This window comes from Tympanuchus pallidicinctus, unplaced genomic scaffold, assembly GCF_026119805.1.
Source record: "Tympanuchus pallidicinctus isolate F22 unplaced genomic scaffold, pur_lepc_1.0 scaffold22, whole genome shotgun sequence".
Lineage (NCBI taxonomy): Eukaryota > Metazoa > Chordata > Aves > Galliformes > Phasianidae > Tympanuchus > Tympanuchus pallidicinctus.
Genome location: NW_026294739.1, coordinates 15,668,472 through 15,689,151, shown reverse-complemented (window position 1 = coordinate 15,689,151; position 20,680 = coordinate 15,668,472). Strand labels below are relative to the sequence as shown.

The following is a 20,680-nucleotide window of genomic DNA, read 5'->3' as shown; positions in this document are numbered from 1 at the left end:
TCAATTGTTCATCTTAATAAAAAAAAATAATTCTAATTCAGGGCACGCATTGTGCTCTTCATATAAGAAACAATAATTAAAGTTTATACATGGCAGACTGAGCCTTTTGCCTCGAAGTAAGCTGTCTGCAAGAGTAACACAGACATACAAAGCAAGTGTAGAAGATGGCTCTTACCTCCTGTCACACATATTTAGCCTTTTCCACTGTTCACCCTGTCATCATGGCACACTGGTTTTGGGGAAGATGTCTATACAATCCAGGCAAAACTAATTTTCTGGTGTCTAAGTAGCAAATTGTGACCTACTTTCCTGTCACTAGCTACCAACGTCAGTACAGCAGTGCAAACTTCAAGGAAAACATACACTGACACATCTGTATACAAAGGTTCAACTTACAAATTGTTCTCTTTCTAGTTCATGTTATACCTCATCTTAGATCTCTGTTGTCTGACCCATGTCTTAGGCTCCCAGGGTGCTCAGCACAAGACACCAAACATGCACAGGGTCTCCAGCTACAGCTATGTTGTCTTCCCTTTTCACAAGAGAGGGCACAAGAGAGATGCAGTTCTCAGCTGCAGCCTTTTTTCCCAGACTATAAACATTAACATCCCCACTTTCCCAGCTTTTCAAAAGAGAGTAGCTGCCATTCAGAGACCAACTATCATTTCGGCACCAGAACTGTTTATATGGAGATTAAAAATTACAGATTAAAACTAAAATCCAGCTATCACTATCAAAAGCTCAGTAGGACACTAGACACGTGTTTTACTTACTTATTACTTCTGTAATAAAAAAATAGGGGGTATCCAACCGTGCTAACATCCGTGAACATCCGTGCTAATTTTAAAGTGGATTCAGTGTATAATCAATAGTTTTTAAGCTAACATCAAACATCTCTTAGAAGATACTGCACTGCTTTTAGAACCCAAATTCTATTTCATGAAATATGGCCAGTCCACATAATAAATGTTTCTTTTGTGGGTTTTTGTTTGTTTTGCATTATGGCTTTGCAGTAATGTTAACGAGTTTTTACAATATTGGGTTTGTTTAGGGGCAGTGATGCACACCAGAATTAATTCAACTTCTTCCATTTTCTCTAGGACAACACTCGGTGTCCATTACTTTCCAAAACAGAATTCTGATACAGGATGTTCTCCCCTGGTACCATAAAATATTAAGTGATATTTACTTGTGAATCCTTCACGTGTAAAAATTCGGAATATAACTCTACAACTATCTGCTGAAAACATACCTTGTGTAAAAGCTCTGTGTCAGGCTTTACTCCATTGCCACTGACCATTGCAGTACACACAGTACATTCAGCACTGCTGAGCTTTTTACAAACAGAACAGATAGAGTACAGTCAATATTTCCTGATCTGACTGAACAAAATAACAGCTGGTAGAAGTGAATATACCTGTGATAACCATTAGTCGAAGTGTCCTTTAAAAAGGGAGTAAGTTGTTTCAATACAAGAATACACTGCTGAGATCAACTTTCTTGCTTCCTGCTGACTGTTAGAGGTCCTGCCAAACACTTCAGTATTCATTTTCTACTCATCTTGAAAGCAGACCCTAAGGTTTCCTGGTCACTACAAGTTAAAACCATAGAATAAAGAAGTAAGTGCACGCTGGAAACTATTTTTAAAATTTATGGCAAAAATATCTATAAAATATATTATTACTTGCAAGGTTATAATCTCAAACTCTAAATCTTACATTGCAACTTTACAAGCAAGTGTGGAAAATTATTTATAAGTCTTTGTGTCCACAAATTTTACAGCATTTTAATTACTGTCATCCTCATTACACAGGAGGAAACAAAGGCAAATGTGCACTAAGTGGTTTGCCTGCAGTCACGGTGAGTCAGGGGCTGAAATAAGAACACAGACCTGCTCTCCTGCTTTGCTCATTACTAATTCAGCATGAGCTGAGGCCCAGCAGTCCAGACCTATGCTGGCTTTAAGCTATCAGAGCAATAATGGTTGACAGCAGCTGAGTGTGAGAGCAAAGCTGACTGAGAGATCCGTGCTGGTGCCAACTACAGCTTAGGAGGGCTGTAACTTTGGTATGGTTAACATTCACATTACAAAGCAGGAGGTTACGTGCTTAATAAGAACAAGAAGCTTGCTGACCAACAAGAATAATTTTCTTCCTTTTTCAACCATCACTCGTTCCACAGACAACAGGTCATTACATCGATGTTACCATCATATGGCTCTTGCTCATTCACATCAAAAACACAAGAAAATGTTCCAGAGTTCACATTCGTCATGAATACTTCATCTTAACATTCTAGATTGGAGGAATAATCTGCTTTTAATAATTCTCTAAGATAAATTAGAGCTGCATTGCAGCAGCTATTTCAAGTGTACAAATTCTGACAGTGACTTCAGCAAGAGATTTTCTAATAGATTTCTAAATCCCAAAATAAACCAAACCATCACTGTTCGAAAAAACAAAATTCAGTGAAACCCAGATTGTAGAAAACTTAATAGCTAATTTTCAGAAGCAAGGGTTCCTAAGAACATGCTGTTGTCCATTGGCTGGGAAAAGCAAGCACTGCAGGCTGTGTGGACACAGAACATCACGCTGTGAGTTTTGCTTTAGATTCAGCACAGTAAAACAGATCTACAAATGGAGTAATGTCAAGCAGAAAAAAAAAAAGCAAATCTGTAGCACCCCTTCAGGCCTAAGTTTCCATTTCTGTATGCAGACACAATTTTTATATAAAAACAAATCACTCAACTTACCTGTAGTGGAGCCCATTGTGACCATTCAGATTACTGCTTCCTAAATGTAATCTGTGGGTTGCAGTGTCTCAGATATCAGATGATACACATATAGCTGATTAAAACCCCTTACATCAACATTTGTACATAAACAATCAAAGAAAGAACAAAATGGGGAAAAACTAAAACAAACAGTCCAAGTTAAGCTTAATTTTTATTTAGTGGTGAATAAAAATCACTGTGGCAATACTCTACAAGATGATCACTGAATTTTATTTTTTTGTTAGATGTCATTGGATTAACAGGGATACTGAAAAGCAGTGCTCAATGTTTTTAATATACAGACCACCTCGACCCATTTCATTTCTACAGTTTTTGCCTGCATTGCAGGCAAGGCTGCCAGGTATGGGATCTGAGCAGAAAATTCCCCCAGACACGGTATCTTGACTATGAAATAGGATTTCACATCAGCACAAGGATCCACTTGCACAGATCTAACTACAGATTTGGGATCACTGCAGCATTTGTATCTATTCCTTCGTGCAGCATCAACTCTACTATCATCCAAAAGCAACGTATCAGAAGTCCATATGACCAGCACAATTTCACCTTAACCAAAATGTGAGAAGATTTTCTAATTCTGTCACAATTAAAACACTTTCTTCTGTTCCTGTATCTTTGAGCTGTTCCTTGAAACAAGAAAATATTTGGTAAATTATTTGCATGCTGTCTGAGAAATGTTTGCTTTACAAATTAAAAAAGCCTACAAATTTTCCTTTTTACAACACAACAAATGCAAAAAAGAATATTTTTCCTAGTCATGTTTCATGTTGTTATAAAGACCTTGGTACTTCACACTCCAGCTAATAAATACCACTTTGGAACATCAACAATATGAGAAAAGGAATGAGGATCTTGAAGTTGATATTTTATTTTGGCACACTTTCCAAGTATTAAAAAAGCTTATCACCTCTCAGTGCTACTTCTTCATCTTTAAAGATCAAATGCTGTTTTTGGAAAGCAGTCACATTCCAACTTTGATTAGTGTAGCAAATCACACCATGTATTCTTAAAATGCTTTTTATCAGGTATCTCAAAGTATATTAAAATAATATTTGAAATGCAAGTTACCACTATGCCTTGAGGTAAATGGGAAAACAGATGCACCTAAAAAGACAGAGGGATCCTGGGCTATGAACAGTCCTGAATTCCCTGCCGAGGCAAAAAGATAAGGCCATACGCAGGAATTCTGCATGAGAAATTAATTCATGAAATTATTACAACCTTCCAGGTTTCCTTCATGTCAGTGCTCTCACATCTCAGGGAAAAAAGGCATCTCTGAATGACAAAGTAGGCAGAAGACCCTTCGCTCTCAGTGGCCCTTACTCACCTCTCCTTCCTTTAAGGGAAACCTGTTTCTTCCCACTCTGAGGTCTTTCCACAGGCAAACACAGTCATTGAACAACAACCACATAGGTCCACAAGTTATATACACAATTACAGCACAGTGATGTTCAGTCAGAATAATTGGCAGCCAACGGAGTGTGTGCAGAGGAAACCAATTCCACAATCCGTGACACAAAACACTTTGATAAAAAGGTGAAGAAACCTCCTGAGAGAGCATCAGAGAAGTAGAAAAAATAAAATGCACCTTCCCTGAGTTTTATTTTGGTTCAGCTGCTTCATCCATGAATTCCACCAGTGGAGCATGTCTGTTGGCCTGGGCACCTTCTTGAAAATTCACCTTTTTAATCACTCCTGCCTTTGGAGCCCTGATGGTATGCTGCGTAGAAACAGACCAACAGTGAATCAGCACAAGGGCTGCCTGCTTTCCCCCTCTCTCTCCAGCAAACACTAACATTACTCTCTGGTGCAATTAGAACACAACCAACTTATTTCCTCAACACTTCTGTATTCATTTTAAGCCGTATTCTAAAATGTTACCCTAGCCCTTTTTCAAGTTTTATTTCCTCATCAGCATTTATTTTGGTAAGTGTGCTAGGGACAGAAATGCTGTAATAACGTATTCTGCAGTACAAACAGCTGAAAGGTATTTTGCTTCATAATATTTTCTCTGTTACATTAGTTAGCAGGCAGAAATAATGCAGCTTTAGTCTACAATATTAATCACATAACAGATTTGTTCCCCTAATAGGAATCTGCAGATTTACTACAGACAGAGAAATATGAACACAGCTGATAGTGACAGTGAAGGAACAGTATGTGCAATCCTGATCCTCACACTGGTCTACCTGTTAGCTTTCCTTTCAAGCTCTGATTTTAGCAGTTTCCTACATAGGATGAGCCTAACATTCAAAAGCACATTAAGCAAGGATTCATTTAAATAACGTTTTTGCAGTTTCACACTCTGCAAGGAGAACAGCCCAGCCAGTGGTCTGAGATGTCAGCTGGAGAGACACAAACGTTTGGCATTCGACTGTAAATGGGGTTATTTTCTCAGTGTGCAGAGATGTTGTATTCCATGTTATTTTAGAGTAATTTTTAAAAGGTGCTGTAAGGAAAAAGGGAGTTTTCTCAACAATATTAATTCTGCTACCTCAAACTAAAGTGTAAAATAAACTAATAAACCCAAACCTGAACAGTTCAGGCTACAAGGACCATAGTTCAAGCAACTTGAGCCATGGCCAAGCAATGTGACAACAGACAATGGCCATGTGGACAACTAAAATAATTTTTAGTGTGCTGTTGGTAAAACTTTTGTGTAAATTATTATAAAATTGTCCAACAGAATTGTCCTGGGCACATTTGCAGTCACCATGAGCTGAATTTCTGCACAAAGTAACTACAGACATCAGAATCACGGAGAGCAAGAAATATTCCTAGACAGGTCTGTACTAGAAAAATGAAAGGATCATTGCTTCTCAGGGAGGGGAATGAAGGATTGACAAGGGAACCAGATGAATGTTAACACATCTGCAGAGTGCCAGGGATTACATCATCATCATTTGTTATTAATAACAACGAATGTAATCCCCTAAAAGCTCAACAGACACAACGCTTGTTATACAGCATATAAAACAATAACAACATCTGCAAGCAACAATCTGCACCACTCTTCATTAATGCAATCAAAGCTGATACAAGCATGACCATAGTTTTTATTTTCTCAGCAACTAGAACTTTATATAAAAAGTCACTCACCTCCATTTTCATGGCTATCATAACCATTAGAGGGTCTCCAATCTCAACCTTATCGCCTGCTTTCACAAACACCTACAATTCAAATGTTGAAAAAAAAAAAAAAGTCACGCATGTCTGTGCCATTGAAATACATGAGATAGATGTTGGCTGGGACAATCCACTTAGTAGTGGATTTACAGAACAGCCTCATAATATCTTTATCGTTGCCAAATTGGGTATTCGAGTTCCTTATACAATACTCAAGGGGAGTCAAAGGTTTTACAAAGAGGTCTGATAACAGTCAACAGGTTGACTGGGAAGTCATTTATGTGTCAAAGAGGAAACACTTGAAGAGAAAATGTATTCTGCCCCATCTGGGTTTTAAAAGCTTCTATTTTGAGACATGAAGTCCAGAACCTCTTCCTGGAGCAAGCCATTAAGTTTCTTCTAAAAATAAAGTCCAGAGAGATTTCAGCAGCCACCAATCCTTCCACAGCCCTGATTCAGAGCACTTCTTGAACTTCAGGCAGTGCTCACAGCACCAAGCCTGGTGGGGTTCAGGAAGTAAGTGGACATTGCCCATAACATACGGTTTAATGTTCACGTTGTCCTGTGTGAAGCCAAGAGTTGGACTCCACAACCCATGCGGGTCCCCTTATAGCCCAGGATATTCTAGGATTCTGGAGTATCACTCAAGAATGTAAGAGATCCACAGTCAGTATACTCCATCCTCCGAAACAGCTCCTGCCCTTTCAGGGTTCATTCCTCTAACTACTAAAATTATCTTGAAGACCTCTGTTATGATGAAGCTTCTCCATCGCACAAAAATACAATTTGCTGAGCTAAAGGAAAAAAAAAACAACAGAAAAACAGAAGCAGTAAAAACTAGAACTAAACAAAAGAGACATTACTGAATGTTTTTTTTTTTTATTTCTCCAGGAATGTCTCATCACATTCTTTGCTCACATGAAATGGGTCAAACAGCCTGTAACGCTTCAAGGAACTTCGGCTTAGAAAGCAATAGAGGTGACAGAAAAAAATATTCAAAGAGTAAGATTAGTTATGTATTCATACCTTCCTGACCTCTTGAAAGATCCCAGAAGTCTGAAAACAATCTTGGGCTGCTACAGGAAAATCAAAACTAAACAGGACTTTTAGAAAATTGGAAACTGGGAGGAGTTGTGCAGCGATGACATTTTTGGTCCTAATTCTTTCCTGGTAGTACAGAATCAAACACTGCGCCTGGAAGACTGAATTTTGATATCATTCTGCAGACTTCGTTTTCCCACTCCTGTTATTATACTCACCTTCTCAACAGTGCCCGTCATGGGAGCTACGGCACCACCCTGTGTCCCTGCTGAGCTCACTGCAGATAAGTACTTGGGTACAGGAAGGCCAATCTGAGCACTGCCTTCCTACAGAAAATAAAACCAACAGCAAGAGTTAACAGTAAAATAATAGCATTAGTACGTGTGCTGACATGGGCCAGGACAGACCTAGCTTCATGAAAAGTAAATGCAGCTGTTTCAGCTTGTAGACCACTGGGGCTAGAGCAAAAGGACTGTGGGCACACCAGCTGCTTTGCAATGCTGAAGTCCTTAAGAGCTGTGTCTGCTGCTGCGGAGGGACCAGAAAAGAAGGAACTGTGCCTGTGAAAAATGAGGCTCCACACAGACCTTTGCCCCACATCCACACCTTCCCCATTTACACTGCAACAGCATAGAAAGTGCTAGAATATTAGTAAAGGCTGTTTGCAGAAGGGGGAGGTAAGCTGCTAAGACACTGCCATCTTCATTGGCAAGCACTGTCAATATGGTGAGTGTTTCACAGACCAAAATAATGCCATTACTCACACAGTGTATATAATGTCCTGGTAAATCTTCATTCCTCTTTTTTTTTTTTTAAATATTGGCTGAAATTATCCTTCCTCAGATCAATCCTGATTTATTTGTTATCATTTTATTTTAAAATGAAAATATAAAATTATCAGAGTTACAAAGTAAGTAACAGTTTGAAGCAACCGTTCCCGTTCTGTGCAAGATAAGATACTGAACCACTTCAATATTACAGGTCCCTCCCCTCCCCAAACCATCATTTACAGCTCCCTCGATTCCCCTAATCACATTTTATCTTTCTGCAGCTACTTGATCTACCCATTCAGAACCAACTTCTAATTGCAGCTCTAAATCCAGCAAGTATCAAAACAGTGGGGATGATATAAAAATTTAAATTATGATTCTGTTCCACGTTCTGTTGCAACTTACGTTGCTTATCCACATGGACAAGACTTGAAACTTTTGATGATAACCAGAAGAACTTTACCAGAGAGAAGAGATGAATGGTGTTGTCCAAAATGACCAGTTTGGACTTGCACATTGTTCCATTAACTGAAGACCTCAGGTAAACTGAATCGCCCTCATTGAAGATCTCTCCAGAAACCAGGAACATTTTGTCTTGAATCTGAAAGTTAAATGCTTCTATAAGGACAAAACATAACCCTTCAGGAGCACTAAAATAATAAAGCAGAAGTTAGTATTTCTGGTATACAGTCATAAGCTGTGATTCTTCACAGATAAATTCTGGATATTTTTTTAAAGTCATTTTCATAAATCTGGTATGTATCCTGTATTTTTCAATTGATGTAAGGTATTATAGGTATTATGTATCCAATGTGGACAGCTCAGATTAACTGATACATCCCTGCTAGGACAGTTTTTATCATAAGCCATGCAACAGCACTCAGTAAAATTATAAGGGTGTGTAGAACAAAAATAAAAAAAGAAGACTACTCTGTTTAGTGATGTGATCTGTGCCACAGCTTCAGAATGTGAAGATATGAATGTGAACACAGGCGTGCTGCATTCAATTTGTAGCACTCCCACAGCACTGTCCTCTTCATCATCGGCTCCCAAGGCACACAGCTCTGCTGCTCCACCCCATAACTCCAGATTCTCTCCATTTCCACCTCAATCCCCATTCTTCCCTTCTTCTCAGCAGCCTACATTCTCCCCAGCTGCATTTCATCACCCCTGACTCAACATTCCTTCCAGCCTCTCTTTAGATTTTGCTGACATTACTTATATGGGTAGACGTAAATTCTAAGAACTCTCTTACATTATCAGTAACCAATACACTCAAAATACTCTGAGAATTGTTTGAGCAATGAGGGTTATCTCAATAGTCCTATCCTCAAAAAAAAAAAAAATGAAGAGTTACTGACACATGCATATACACACAGTAGTGCAATAATTTTCTCACTACTTTAGAGACAACCACTTAAGAAACAAGTTTATGTATCTGGAGTTGTATTCTGTAGGAGCTATGTACTTTAAAAGTTGGTATGAATAGAAGCCTATGAGAAATTCATTCTATGTTTATTTAATGAAATATGTGAACAAAGTCTAGTTGTACCTGCATGTTGTATGACCCTTCTCGATTGTAAGTTACAGCAACATCCACAACTGCTCAATAAAACAAAACACATGAGTAGGTAGATTTAATAATAAGACCCAAAGAATAATAACAAATAAGCAATATGCAGTCTACAGTTTTGATTTATAAAGAGACCAAAAAAAGACCTAAAAAAAAAAAGTATTTTCAGATTAGCTTAGCAGAACTGAAGTCATGCTCTGGGAATCTGCATTTCAAGTTACCTGGGCAGAGCACAGATTTTATTATGGGAAACAAGTGCTGAATGCTATCACAGCAACGTGAGGCCAAACAAAAGCCAAAAGCTCTTTCAAAATCTCACCCTTATTCATTTAAATAACAAACATTACTACTGTCATTTGAACTTAGTTTATATCTCTTCCAGATCTAAGAGCATGCATTTAATAATTAAACCTGCCACCTTATGAATTGCCTTTCCAGCATCAATAGCTTAGAACTGATACTGCTAGTGTTTGCTATTTCTTAACCTGAGTATTCAAGTACCAACTGAAATAACTTGATCCATCAACTATCTCCTCTTCCTTCATTCATGCTTTTTTATTCACTTACTGTTTTCTCCATCCAGTAGAGATAGTTTTCTAGTATATAATATATTTATTCTTCTACCAGCGCTGGATGCAAATGGTGAGAATTTATCTAAAATACAAAATATACAGACATGTTACTTCAGTTAGTTTGGCAAAACACACAACATTTAAAACTTAAACCATTTAAAAAAAAAAAAAGACTCCTATTATTACTACCATTACACTTACACATTTATTTTGCACATAAAAGGTTGGAGACAATCCCAAACTCAAACTTCAAGAAGAAATAACTGAGGCTGTGTAACCTACAAAAAACAAGACACTAACAGCACTTGCTAACAGGAAGAATATTGACTGTTCTCCATGACCACATCCTTGAAGAAGACAAGAAAGCATCAGTATTCTATGGCTAGATTAAATTTCAGCCAAAGGTTTTACTGTAAGAGTTTGAACTCACGGTAGAGGATTGCCTGGAAAGTCTGAGGGACTTTCAGTTACTTGGTGTTTTTAAGAATTGATCGGATACACCACTATTAAATGCTGCCTGATGAGTTCCTCCTCTCCTAAAGCAAGAATCCCAACCTTCTGCACTTCCAAAATATTCCAGGAATGAGGTAGTTGGCAGCATACATTAGATTTATACCAAGTTTTTAACAGTAATCACATGTGCCAGTGGTAAAGGCATTAACAGCATCAGAACTCATGAGTTTTTGGCTCCCAGAGTCCTGTTCATTCCATTCAACTCTACTGCCCTCCCCAGTCCCAGCCAGTCAGTCCACCTCTGAAGACCTTGAACCAACTGTAGAACCAACAATGAGATAATCAGAGCCTGTGTGCTTAAAGAACAAAAAGGACACACAGTGACACAGATTGAGAACCCCAAGGTCTTTCAGACAGGCTCTATCTGGAGTGCTTAGGAAAGTAGTCTGTACTTCATAGTGTGATATATTCAATATCTCTCTCTTATCCAAAGCCGCAGTCTGCTGTGTGCGTAAGTAACTGATAAATGCTATCATGCTCAGAACACTGAGCAGCCATTAAATAAGGCAAAAAGAGACTACACAAAATAATCACACATGCTCACAGCACTGTCTCATCCAGTCACAAGTAAAATAAAGCAAAAGAAGAATGATCCTTACCACTTGACTGATCTCTAAAGGCATCTGATAGCATTTTCTCGTTCAGTATGAGTCCTAGAGCTGCCTGACACACAACTTCAAGTGGGGTTGCCTTTTTGGCTGGAAACAGATCATCATGGTATTGAGGAATGAAATTAGTGTGCACGTTTCCAGCCTCAAACTGTGGGTGTCCTGACAGGCTCAGCAGGAAATCAATATTAGTGCTTAATCCTACAATCTGTTTAAAAAAAAAAAAAGAAGCATATTGCCAAAGTGAAATGAATTTATGAATGAATACACAGCTTTCTGCTCATCTTATGCATTGAAACTGTCTTTACACAGCACCAACAAAACAGCACCAATGAATTCTGAGAATTGAATTTATTCAACTAGTATGTTTTATTACCTAAGAAATCAATGCTTAAAAAACAAAAAAACAAGTGTAGATTTCTCAAAAACACTCTGCTTCCAAAACATTACCTTTGTCCAGGGCAAAGTCAAAGAAAACTTTCCAGAAATAGTAAGGAGAGGTGATTGTATCTGTACGTTGTTAGCTCAAGGTGTTCAAGAGCCTTGTTCAAGCATGGGAACCACACTGGGTTCCTCTTACTTACATTATACTGACGCAGGCTGTACCGCAACTTTCTCAGCGCTGCCTCACGATCCTCAGCCCACACAACTAACTTTGCAATCATTGGATCGTAATGAACAGAAACTTCATCACCTAAAATACATGAAGAAAGTTCTGTAACACTCAAGAATGTACTTCCTGAAAGCACAACACACGCCAGTGAACTCTGATACAAGCTGTGGCCACGCTTCTGTATGCTCTTAAAGAATATTTATCTTTAATGATCTGATCTGGCTTTTCAGTGCCAAGGAAAATCTCAGCACAAAGCTTTTGTAGGATTAAAATTACAATGGCTCGAATGGAGATGAATAAAGAAGTAAATAGAACATCAAACATTTCCCATCTCACCGCTGCCTTCAGCTGTACCTTGTCTGACCCCAGTTTCTATGCGGGTGTCTCTATCAGGCGGTGGGGTGGATAAGTGCACCAAGGGCCCAGCCCCTGGCAGGAAGTTATTGGTAGGGTCTTCAGCATATATTCTAGCTTCAAAGGCATGGCCTCGGAGCAGAATCTCTTCCTGCGTTAGTGGAATCTTCTCTCCTGCCGCAACCTGAAAAAGTTTTTCTTCTTTAATGCAGGATCAATTCTCTGTTGATGTGTGAAAGGTTAAGTCTATCTCTTCCAAACACAAACAACTAGAAAGCGTGTTAAAAAAAACCAAAAAAACAACACAAAAAGTGTTAAATTACAAGTAGCAAACTCTGAAATCACTCTTTCCTTTTTTCTGAGATTCACCAGTCAAAGTGTTTTACATTATTAGTTAAATTGACCTCACACAGCTAAAACATGATGAAAACGTTATCATTTTATTTTCCCCTATTGCAAAAAAAAATAATTAAACATTTAAGTTGAAGGTTGATTGATCAGCAAAGACAAGATTTTATCAGAGAGAAAATGACTCCAACAGCAGACGCTGAAAGGGATTATTAGCAGCCAGCGCTGCTGACACACACTGCTGATTCTCTCTCTACTGAGGAATCTGTACATTTAAGTGATTCTTTCTCTATAAAGATTCCTTGTAATTTAATAATCTTCAATAGGCAAGAAAAGTCCATTTTATTCCTCAAAGACATTTTTATTACAAATACAGGAATGCCAACAAACACAAAAACCACAGAAGTTTGAGACTTAAAAAAACTCTGTCAAGGACAGAATAATAAGCAGCATGATGCAGCTGAGCAGATAGGAGACCTTTTAGCAGGGAGCTCCACAGTCTCCATCCACACAGGAAATACCAGTTCTTCCTAACAACTCTGAGCAGTATTTAATCTCTCACTATTCAGGGTTTTCTATACTCTGCCTTCTGTCACCAAGCCAGAGCTTCCAGGAGGGACAGCAGGACACCACTCAGTCCTTGATGCTCAGCTTCCATTCCTAGGCCTACAAGCCAAAAGCTCCTCCTTTTTCCAGCAGCATTTGGTATTTTGGTTTAATTTCTGCTTACGTTAGACACTTCACCACCTTACTTACTTAGGCTTAATGTATGCTGCTGTTCTTTTGAACTCACTTAACTGACTTCTGGATTTACCTAAATAAAATTGGTTTCTAATTTCCAGTTCCATAAGGTCCAAAGCTTCCTGTCCAAACACACGAGTAATCTCTCTGTGAGATGTGTGAGGAAATCTCTTGTTTCCAGTCCACACAACCACACATTTATTTTAGGAGGATCATACTGGCAAAAATCAGATATTTTTGTAGAGTTTTCCTTCTGCAGTCTGATCAAAGACTGATTTTTGGGGCAGAAATACATTTAAACTAGAGTTTAAGAAGTTGGTTAGAATGCTAGGAGAAAATCAGGACCCCAGTCCTCCTACTTTTCACATTCTCTATAATTTCATTAAATACATGAGAAAATGACTTTTCTCTCCACAACTAAATGAAGCAGAAAATTCCACCCAATTGGCTGCGTACGACACAATCACCTGAACATACAGCTGGTCTCCCACAGGCACTATCAAAGGGCACTCACTACTCACCAGAGTACTCAAACAGGGGCTCTGCATGTAAAATCAATTACCACTTACCCTAAGCTGCCATTCCACCAAATCTGTCCCAGTGATCATCTCTGTAACAGGATGCTCCACCTGCAGCCTGGTATTCATCTCCATGAAGTAAAAATTCTGCTGGGAGTCCATAATAAACTCCACTGTTCCTGAAGTATTAAAGAAAAGGACATTTTACAAAATGCTCTCAGGATGGACACATAACACAGTCGATTTACTCAGACTCACCTGCTCCCACATAATTCACTGCCTTGGCTGCTTTCACAGCAGCTTCTCCGAGTCTCTTTCGAACTTCAGGATTAATTCCTGGCTGTAAATAATAATAAAATACATAAGATTACAAATTTCAGTGATATTAAACTCCTATGCATGAAGATTTAGAAACCACAGCATAACCCTTAGATTTCACTTACAGCATTGATTAATATTTTTCTCTTGAAATCATTTTTCTAAAGACATCATTTTTTTTTTCCACTTTGAACATTTTCTACAGCAAAATTAAAACAAGTAAATAGAATTAGAAATTAATTTCCACCCCTTAAATAGAACAGATGGGATTAGCAATGGCTTTAAAAATGTTTTATTAAGAAAAGAAATATAAAAAGAAAACATAAGAGCACTCTGCTCACCCCCGGTGCTTCTTCAATGATCTTCTGATGCCTTCTTTGCACACTGCAGTCTCTTTCGAACAAATACACAGCGTTGCCATGCTGGTCACCAAACACTTGGACTTCAACATGCCTGTTTCACAACAGCAAATGTCACAGTGCATTAAACTGAAGCACCAATCCTGCCACTGGCTTCAGCAGTCCTGACTCAAGAACCTTATTTACTTCAACACACCATTTCAGAGACAGCTACCAGGAGGTAGAGCTTTGTTCTATGTACAAAATTAACAGATAATTGTCACCATCCAGACAGTCCTCCAATGCTAGGCAAACTTCCCAAGAATTTAATGAGATCTTCTCATGCCCAGCAGACAGCACAAGCAAGGCACTGCCTTCTTCCTAATGAACTCTTTCTTTACAGTGATGGTTCAAGAAAGATGTAAAGTACGAGATTACTAAAATACTTCTGTCAAAAGCTCGTAGTAAGTAAAAATACGCTCAGTGTCACAGGCCAGGTAGGAGCTATAGACTACAACTTCTATTATTAAAACACCTATGTTCATTCAACAGTGAAATAAACATTACCCTGTTTATATTAAGACACCTTTCTCACCTTGGATTATCTACAAATTTTTCAATCAGCATTGCATCATCATTGAAAGACTTCTTTGCTTCTCTCCTTGCTGATTGCAGTTGGTCCAGAAACTCCTTTTCTGAATGAGCAATTCTCATGCCCTTAGTAAAGACAAAGATAAAAATTAAACAAAAAAACAACATATCTAAATAGCTAAGAATACAGGAAAAATCCTGGATGCACACCAACAGGTTCATGACTAAACTGCAACTTCACAATAATGCCTAAACATGCACACCAACATGCAGTAGGTCAGCTCTATGGAGTCCTGCTGGAAGCACTGCTGAAAATGCAGTATATAGACATGATCATTCCATTGATAGAAATGACTGCCAAATCCAATTTGATTCTTAAATATCATAGAAATGTTTCAATAATGGCAGAGAAAAAAAACCTGATTTTATTAGTTACTTTGGAAATAAATTCTCTGTCAGTCTATCTTCATAGAAAAGTTTTTGAAGTAAAATTCAGATTTAGGCTGGGAATTCATTCTACATTAAAAAGTATCCACATGTAAAAAAAAAATTAAATGTATCTCTAATCATTTTTATGTAACACTTAAAACTGTTAATCAAAGAAGTTAATGAAGTCACTAAGTAACAACTCCTTTCACCCAGATAAACCTCTACAACAGTCCACCTGCTTATGTCATTTTCCAGAAATCCAATGCAACCAATAAAAATAAACGTGTCCACTCTGCACTCTCTACTTACTTTTTTTGCCTGACTCAACAATGAAGGGCAGCCAGGTTTCACTGTGCTGTACTGGACATTACTAATACAATCTAACCAAAAATAGCCTGTTTGAAAGTTTGTTTTCATACATTTCTTTTAGAATAATCTACCACTAGAAACTAATGCAAGATCACAACTATCACAACTATGATAACCAGATCTGTGTCAGCTTCCTTACCTTTCCTCCACCGCCGCGAACAGCTTTAATCATTACTGGATATCCTATTCTCATGGCATTCTCTTTTAGACACTGGTCTGACTGATCTTCTCCATGATAACCTTCAACAACAGGAACGCCAGCAGCAGACATTATAGCTTTGGAAGTGCTTCGACAGAACAGTTTTACATTTAGAATGACAAAGACATTTTTCTCTCAAGTTCCAAACCTGCATACGTTGCCCTGGTTAATTCTCCTCATAAAAGCGGTTCCACTGATCTCAGTGGGACTACTTACAAATTTTACTGTAATTAATTAATCAAATGATTCAAGTGGGGATTTTTTTTCTCCAAGATCTCCAGATGAAAGCAGCAGTCAGTTTTCAGGCTTACTGTTCTATTCTACCCTTTGGCCTACTTCATGGAGGCCAAAACCACACATTTCCAAATCACCACATTGCACCTTGATAGAATTACATTAAAAGTTGTACAAAGATAAAGCTTTTTTCATACAGGATGGCATGAAAGACTCAAGCATAACAACAACTTCCAACAAGCATGCCAAACTAGCTAAATTACAGAGGCAATTCACCCTCATATTAGCAAGTGATAACAGATTAGCTCTCTGAAAGTATTCACATTTCATGTGTTACTAATAACCTTATTTCCCTATCCCTTACTTAGACTTCACAAACCAAAGAAATGTTGCCAGCACAAGTAACTAAGAATAAGGTCCTCTGATGAATAAAACTTACCATCCCATTTTACACCAGCCACAAGAACCTCTGACGATATGGTTCCAATATGCAAGAGAGACAACCTGACTGCTTAACCTGTATCTATATAACACTGCAATGTCCCAGTCCTGGAAGACTAGATTCAGCTGGGTACTTAATTATTGAAACCCTAATGACTGAACAATCCTATGTCAACAGCAACTTTGAACTTATTCTTTCAAAAATAGAACAAAAAATATGAACATTAAAATTGGTGGAATAAAATAATTAAAAAAAATTAGCCTTAGCAAACTATAAATTGCATAACCAAGTAACAAATTAGATACCTTTTAATACCCATATCTCTGATAGCAGATGAAGGCGGACCTATGAAGATGATTCCCTCTTGCTTGCACAGCTCTGCAAATTCTGTGTTTTCTGAGAGGAAACCATAACCTGGATGAATAGCCTAAAATAGAATAAAGTTACCAGCCCATTTTTGCATTAGAAACTAGCCTGAAACTTCAACATATTGCTAGGCAAGCAAAAGATTGAACTATCACGTGTAAACATGAAAAACTAAACATCAGGCATGTATCCAAAGATTTAAGGTTGTGACCAACATACCTGTGCTGCTGAGGTCTTGGCCACCTGTATTATTTTCTCAACGGCCAAATAACTCTGCTGTGAGGGTGCTGGACCAATGCAATATGCTTCATCTGCCTGATACAGCAAAAATAGATATTGCATAGACTATTTATTACAGACAATGAAAAGCAGTATTAGCTTCAGATTTCGGAGCTCATTTTAAAATGACTGCTGCAATGCAACAGTTAAAATCTCTTAAATCTCAGATTACATCTCTCACTTCCGAGAGCAGCTCAACTAGGAGAAACAAATTCTGACCTTCTAAAAATCAAAGGTCATTCTCTAATTCCCAATGGCACCAAACTTTTCTGCACTTCCTGTAACAGTGTCAGGTGTTAATACTGAGATTAAGCAAACCATTGAATGATTCCAGGGAAACTTGGGAACAACTCCAGAGAAGTGAAAAATCAACTGCACACACCAACTTTCACATTTAGCTTACTCATTAACTACCACTGTAAATGAATGTTAGTCCCACGCTTCAGTGTTTCCAATCATAAATGTAATGAATATACTTCACCATTGCTACATGCATGGAATTTCTGTCTGCTTCACTATAAACTGCTACAGACTTCACACCCATCTTCCTTGCCGTTCGCATCACTCTGCACGCAATTTCTCCTCGGTTTGCAATCAGAATCTTCCCTATGCTGTGATTTTCTGTTTAAAAGACCAAAGCACAGTAAGCAATTTCAAAATGTACCCTTAAAAACACTCCTCGAAATAAAACTATTTATGGTGCTTATGTACTTCTTTAGTTAAACTGGCACAGTTAAAAATAACCAATAAAATGATAATACATCTCAGAATTCTAAAACGTATCCTTTTAAGAAATTTGACAAGAGGGTCGGTTTAGATCACCTTGTTAAACTTTACTATCTCATTTCTAATGTTGCTTAAGTACTGTCATATCTGGCTTTGCCATCTCTGTATCACAAAGGATCACACAGGAAAACATCATGAAAATTAGTAGTTTTCATGTGAGTTGAGTACCACCATGACAGATAAAACTGTCACAAATTAAAGGTGATTTCTGTTAAGTCAGGTACAAACAACTGTTTTCCAAAACTATACAAATATAGAATGTTCATTAAAAAAAACAAATACAAGAATTACAGCTAAAACAGTCTAAAACTGTTGCAAAATCACCCACATAACACAAGCAATGGAGGCTGGTAGCCGAAGGAAGCACAGCATACCTGCTGTGGAGGCACGCTTTGCCAACAGCAGCGCAGGACTCCATGGTCTGCAATTACAAACACAGGACTGTTACAAAAGCAGACAAAGGAATTGCAGCTGAACAACTTCTATTTTCAGGTGAAAGCACAGCACCAGTTCAACTCTGAAGCTGCTGATACTGCTATTTAAACACAGCATAACCAAGCACAACATGGTAAGGTTGTACAGACTTCGCTGTTTCCTTGAAAGGGCTCCCCTTTAGGCACAACGGGAACAACAGATTGCCCTCTTGCTTTCTGAGCAGCGTTCAGATTGGAACAGCAAACGTAAGCAAATTCGCAAATTCTTATCTTTCGGTGGGCACATCAGACACTGGGATTTACTGCAGAGAGGGCAAGTGTGAGGGAAAGGCACGAGCAGCACAGGAGAGAGCTGTCTGTACAGCGGGGGGGAGCGGAGAAGGGCACCAAACCCCAAACCAGCCTGCAGGGCAACCGTGCTGGAAACCGCCCGTTAGAAGCTGCCGTGCTGGGGGCCGTGGGTGTTTCCGGCTCGCTGATCTCCACAGAAGCGGTCACGCTCCGTGCCGCCCGTCCCGCCCCGAGCAGCGGCCCAACGCCCGCCGCCCCCTCAGCGCACAGCGCTCCGCCCGTCGGCGCGGCTCCTCCGGTCCTCCTCCCGCACACGGCCCCCCGCCGCCCCGGCTCCCTCCCCCCGCAGGCGCTGCCAACGCCGGTTCCCTCCCGGCCCGCACTCACTGACGCTGCAACGCCCGCAGGCAGCGCCGGCCCCCCTCGGCCACCAGCGCCAGCGCCATGTTGGCGGGGCGGGGTGTGCGCGGCAGGCGGGCCGTCAGTGGCTGAGGCGGGAGGGCCGGGCTGGGCGGGCGGCTGCGTGGTGGGCCGGCAAGGGTGGGGGGGAGTGGGTGAGAGTGGGGGGCGATTAAATGGCGGACCAAATAAAAGCGAGAAAACCTGGTGCAGCGAAACTGGTGACGGAGTTGGAGGCGTGCCGTGAGGACGGAACGCCTCGGGTTGCCCTGTGTGGGGGGTCGGAGGTCGGTCGGAGTCACGAGGGCGGGCTCCGCTCTGCGCTCTCCGGTGCGGATGGCGGAGCGTGAGGAGATGGCGCAGAGCCGGAGCCGGGGGTTCCGGCGGACGTAAGCGTTGTGTGTTGTGAGGGTGGTCGAACACTGGAACAGCTTCCTAGTGAGCGGTCCGTGCCCCATCCTGGCAGCGGTCAGGAGCCGTTTGGATAATGCCTGCTGTAATGTGCCTGAGAGAGCCCTGAAGTTCGGGCATTTCAGCCTGATGACCTCTGCAGGTTCCTTCGGACTGAATATTTAAACAGCTTTTCCTCAGAAACACGCAAACTGTCCGCTGCCGTTGTGGCACTATGCAATGCATCTTACGTGTTTTCCATGCTCAGAGGCAGACAGTTTCTTACACAACGAGCACACTTGCTATGCAGGCAACTTCTATTTATTGCCTTTTCTAAAATGCAGCGTGAGAAGATCTGTCCTACTCCCTGCACTGAACAGGGACACCTGCGGCTCCATCGGAGCCCCTTCCAGCCTGCCCTTGGCTGTCTCCTGGGATGGGGCACCCAGCACATCGCACAGCAGCCCCGCAGTGCCTGCACACCTGGGCTGGGATGGTCAGAGTAGTTCAACCTGACCCTGGGGCAGCTTTGGAAAATAGCACCGTCGCTTTGGCTCCAAGAGCTTGCAGGCACGTGCTCTGGAGATGGGATTTTTTAAAAGCAGATTATTAAGCAAAGCTGTGTCTTTTCCATTATTCATTCCCTTCGTTCTTCAGCATAAGCGTCTACACCACAGATCCTATTTATCACAATGTTCAGCATGTTCACTGCGTCTTTAAACACAAGATGGCAGCATTTTGTGTAGCTTGCCATTAAATGCAGAGTAGAACTAAAGATATTTTGCAGTATATCACTCAGAGGTGGAAGACTTTATGCTTTGAACAGTGAAAATCACAAGCTCATTTGTATTGCAAATCTGCCCTTGGTGAAGGTATCTGTCAGTGTGGTGTTCAGGGCGTGCGAGGTCAAGAGGGAGCACTGAGCTGCACACATAGATGTTGGAAAGGGCAATGTAATAAAACCCAAATCCAGAAAACCATTTTCTGACACCAGTAATGTGCTTAATGTGCACATACATACTAAATGAAGGCACTGTCACAACCTTAGAGCTGTACTAGATAGTTGGGGCTGGTAACATTTTAAATTTTACTGTAGAAGCTTGAATGCTTTTCATTTCTCTACAACTATTTATGATATTTCTGCATATGGAAAATGCAACTTAAGACTTTCTTCAAATCTTTAAAAGGAATTAAGAATCTGAGCCAATGAAACAATAATTTAATAAGATACTTATGATCTAGCA

The 20,680-nt window shown here is 39.9% G+C and overlaps 1 protein-coding gene across 2 annotated transcripts; it reads right to left on the bottom strand.

Annotated features, from left to right (window-relative positions):
- Positions 1 to 2,926: 2,926 nt before the first annotated feature.
- On the bottom strand, positions 2,927 to 19,523 carry MCCC1 (methylcrotonyl-CoA carboxylase subunit 1). 2 transcript variants are annotated; one of them, XM_052685523.1, is made up of 19 exons: positions 19,251 to 19,523; positions 18,297 to 18,343; positions 17,618 to 17,757; positions 17,077 to 17,172; positions 16,797 to 16,918; positions 15,756 to 15,903; positions 14,823 to 14,944; positions 14,231 to 14,342; positions 13,830 to 13,911; positions 13,623 to 13,750; positions 11,965 to 12,148; positions 11,582 to 11,691; positions 10,989 to 11,205; positions 9,872 to 9,958; positions 9,284 to 9,333; positions 8,195 to 8,332; positions 7,180 to 7,287; positions 5,894 to 5,965; positions 2,927 to 4,514 (listed from the first exon to the last, which is right to left on the bottom strand). In XM_052685523.1, exons 1-19 carry the CDS (start codon positions 19,502 to 19,504, stop codon positions 4,395 to 4,397), a joined length of 2,337 nt encoding a protein of 778 aa, XP_052541483.1. In that variant the 5' UTR covers positions 19,505 to 19,523; the 3' UTR covers positions 2,927 to 4,394. The 2 variants fall into 2 exon arrangements, with proteins under 2 accessions (XP_052541483.1, XP_052541484.1); XM_052685524.1 differs by lacking the exon at positions 19,251 to 19,523 and adding an exon at positions 19,035 to 19,143.
- Positions 19,524 to 20,680: the final 1,157 nt, after the last annotated feature.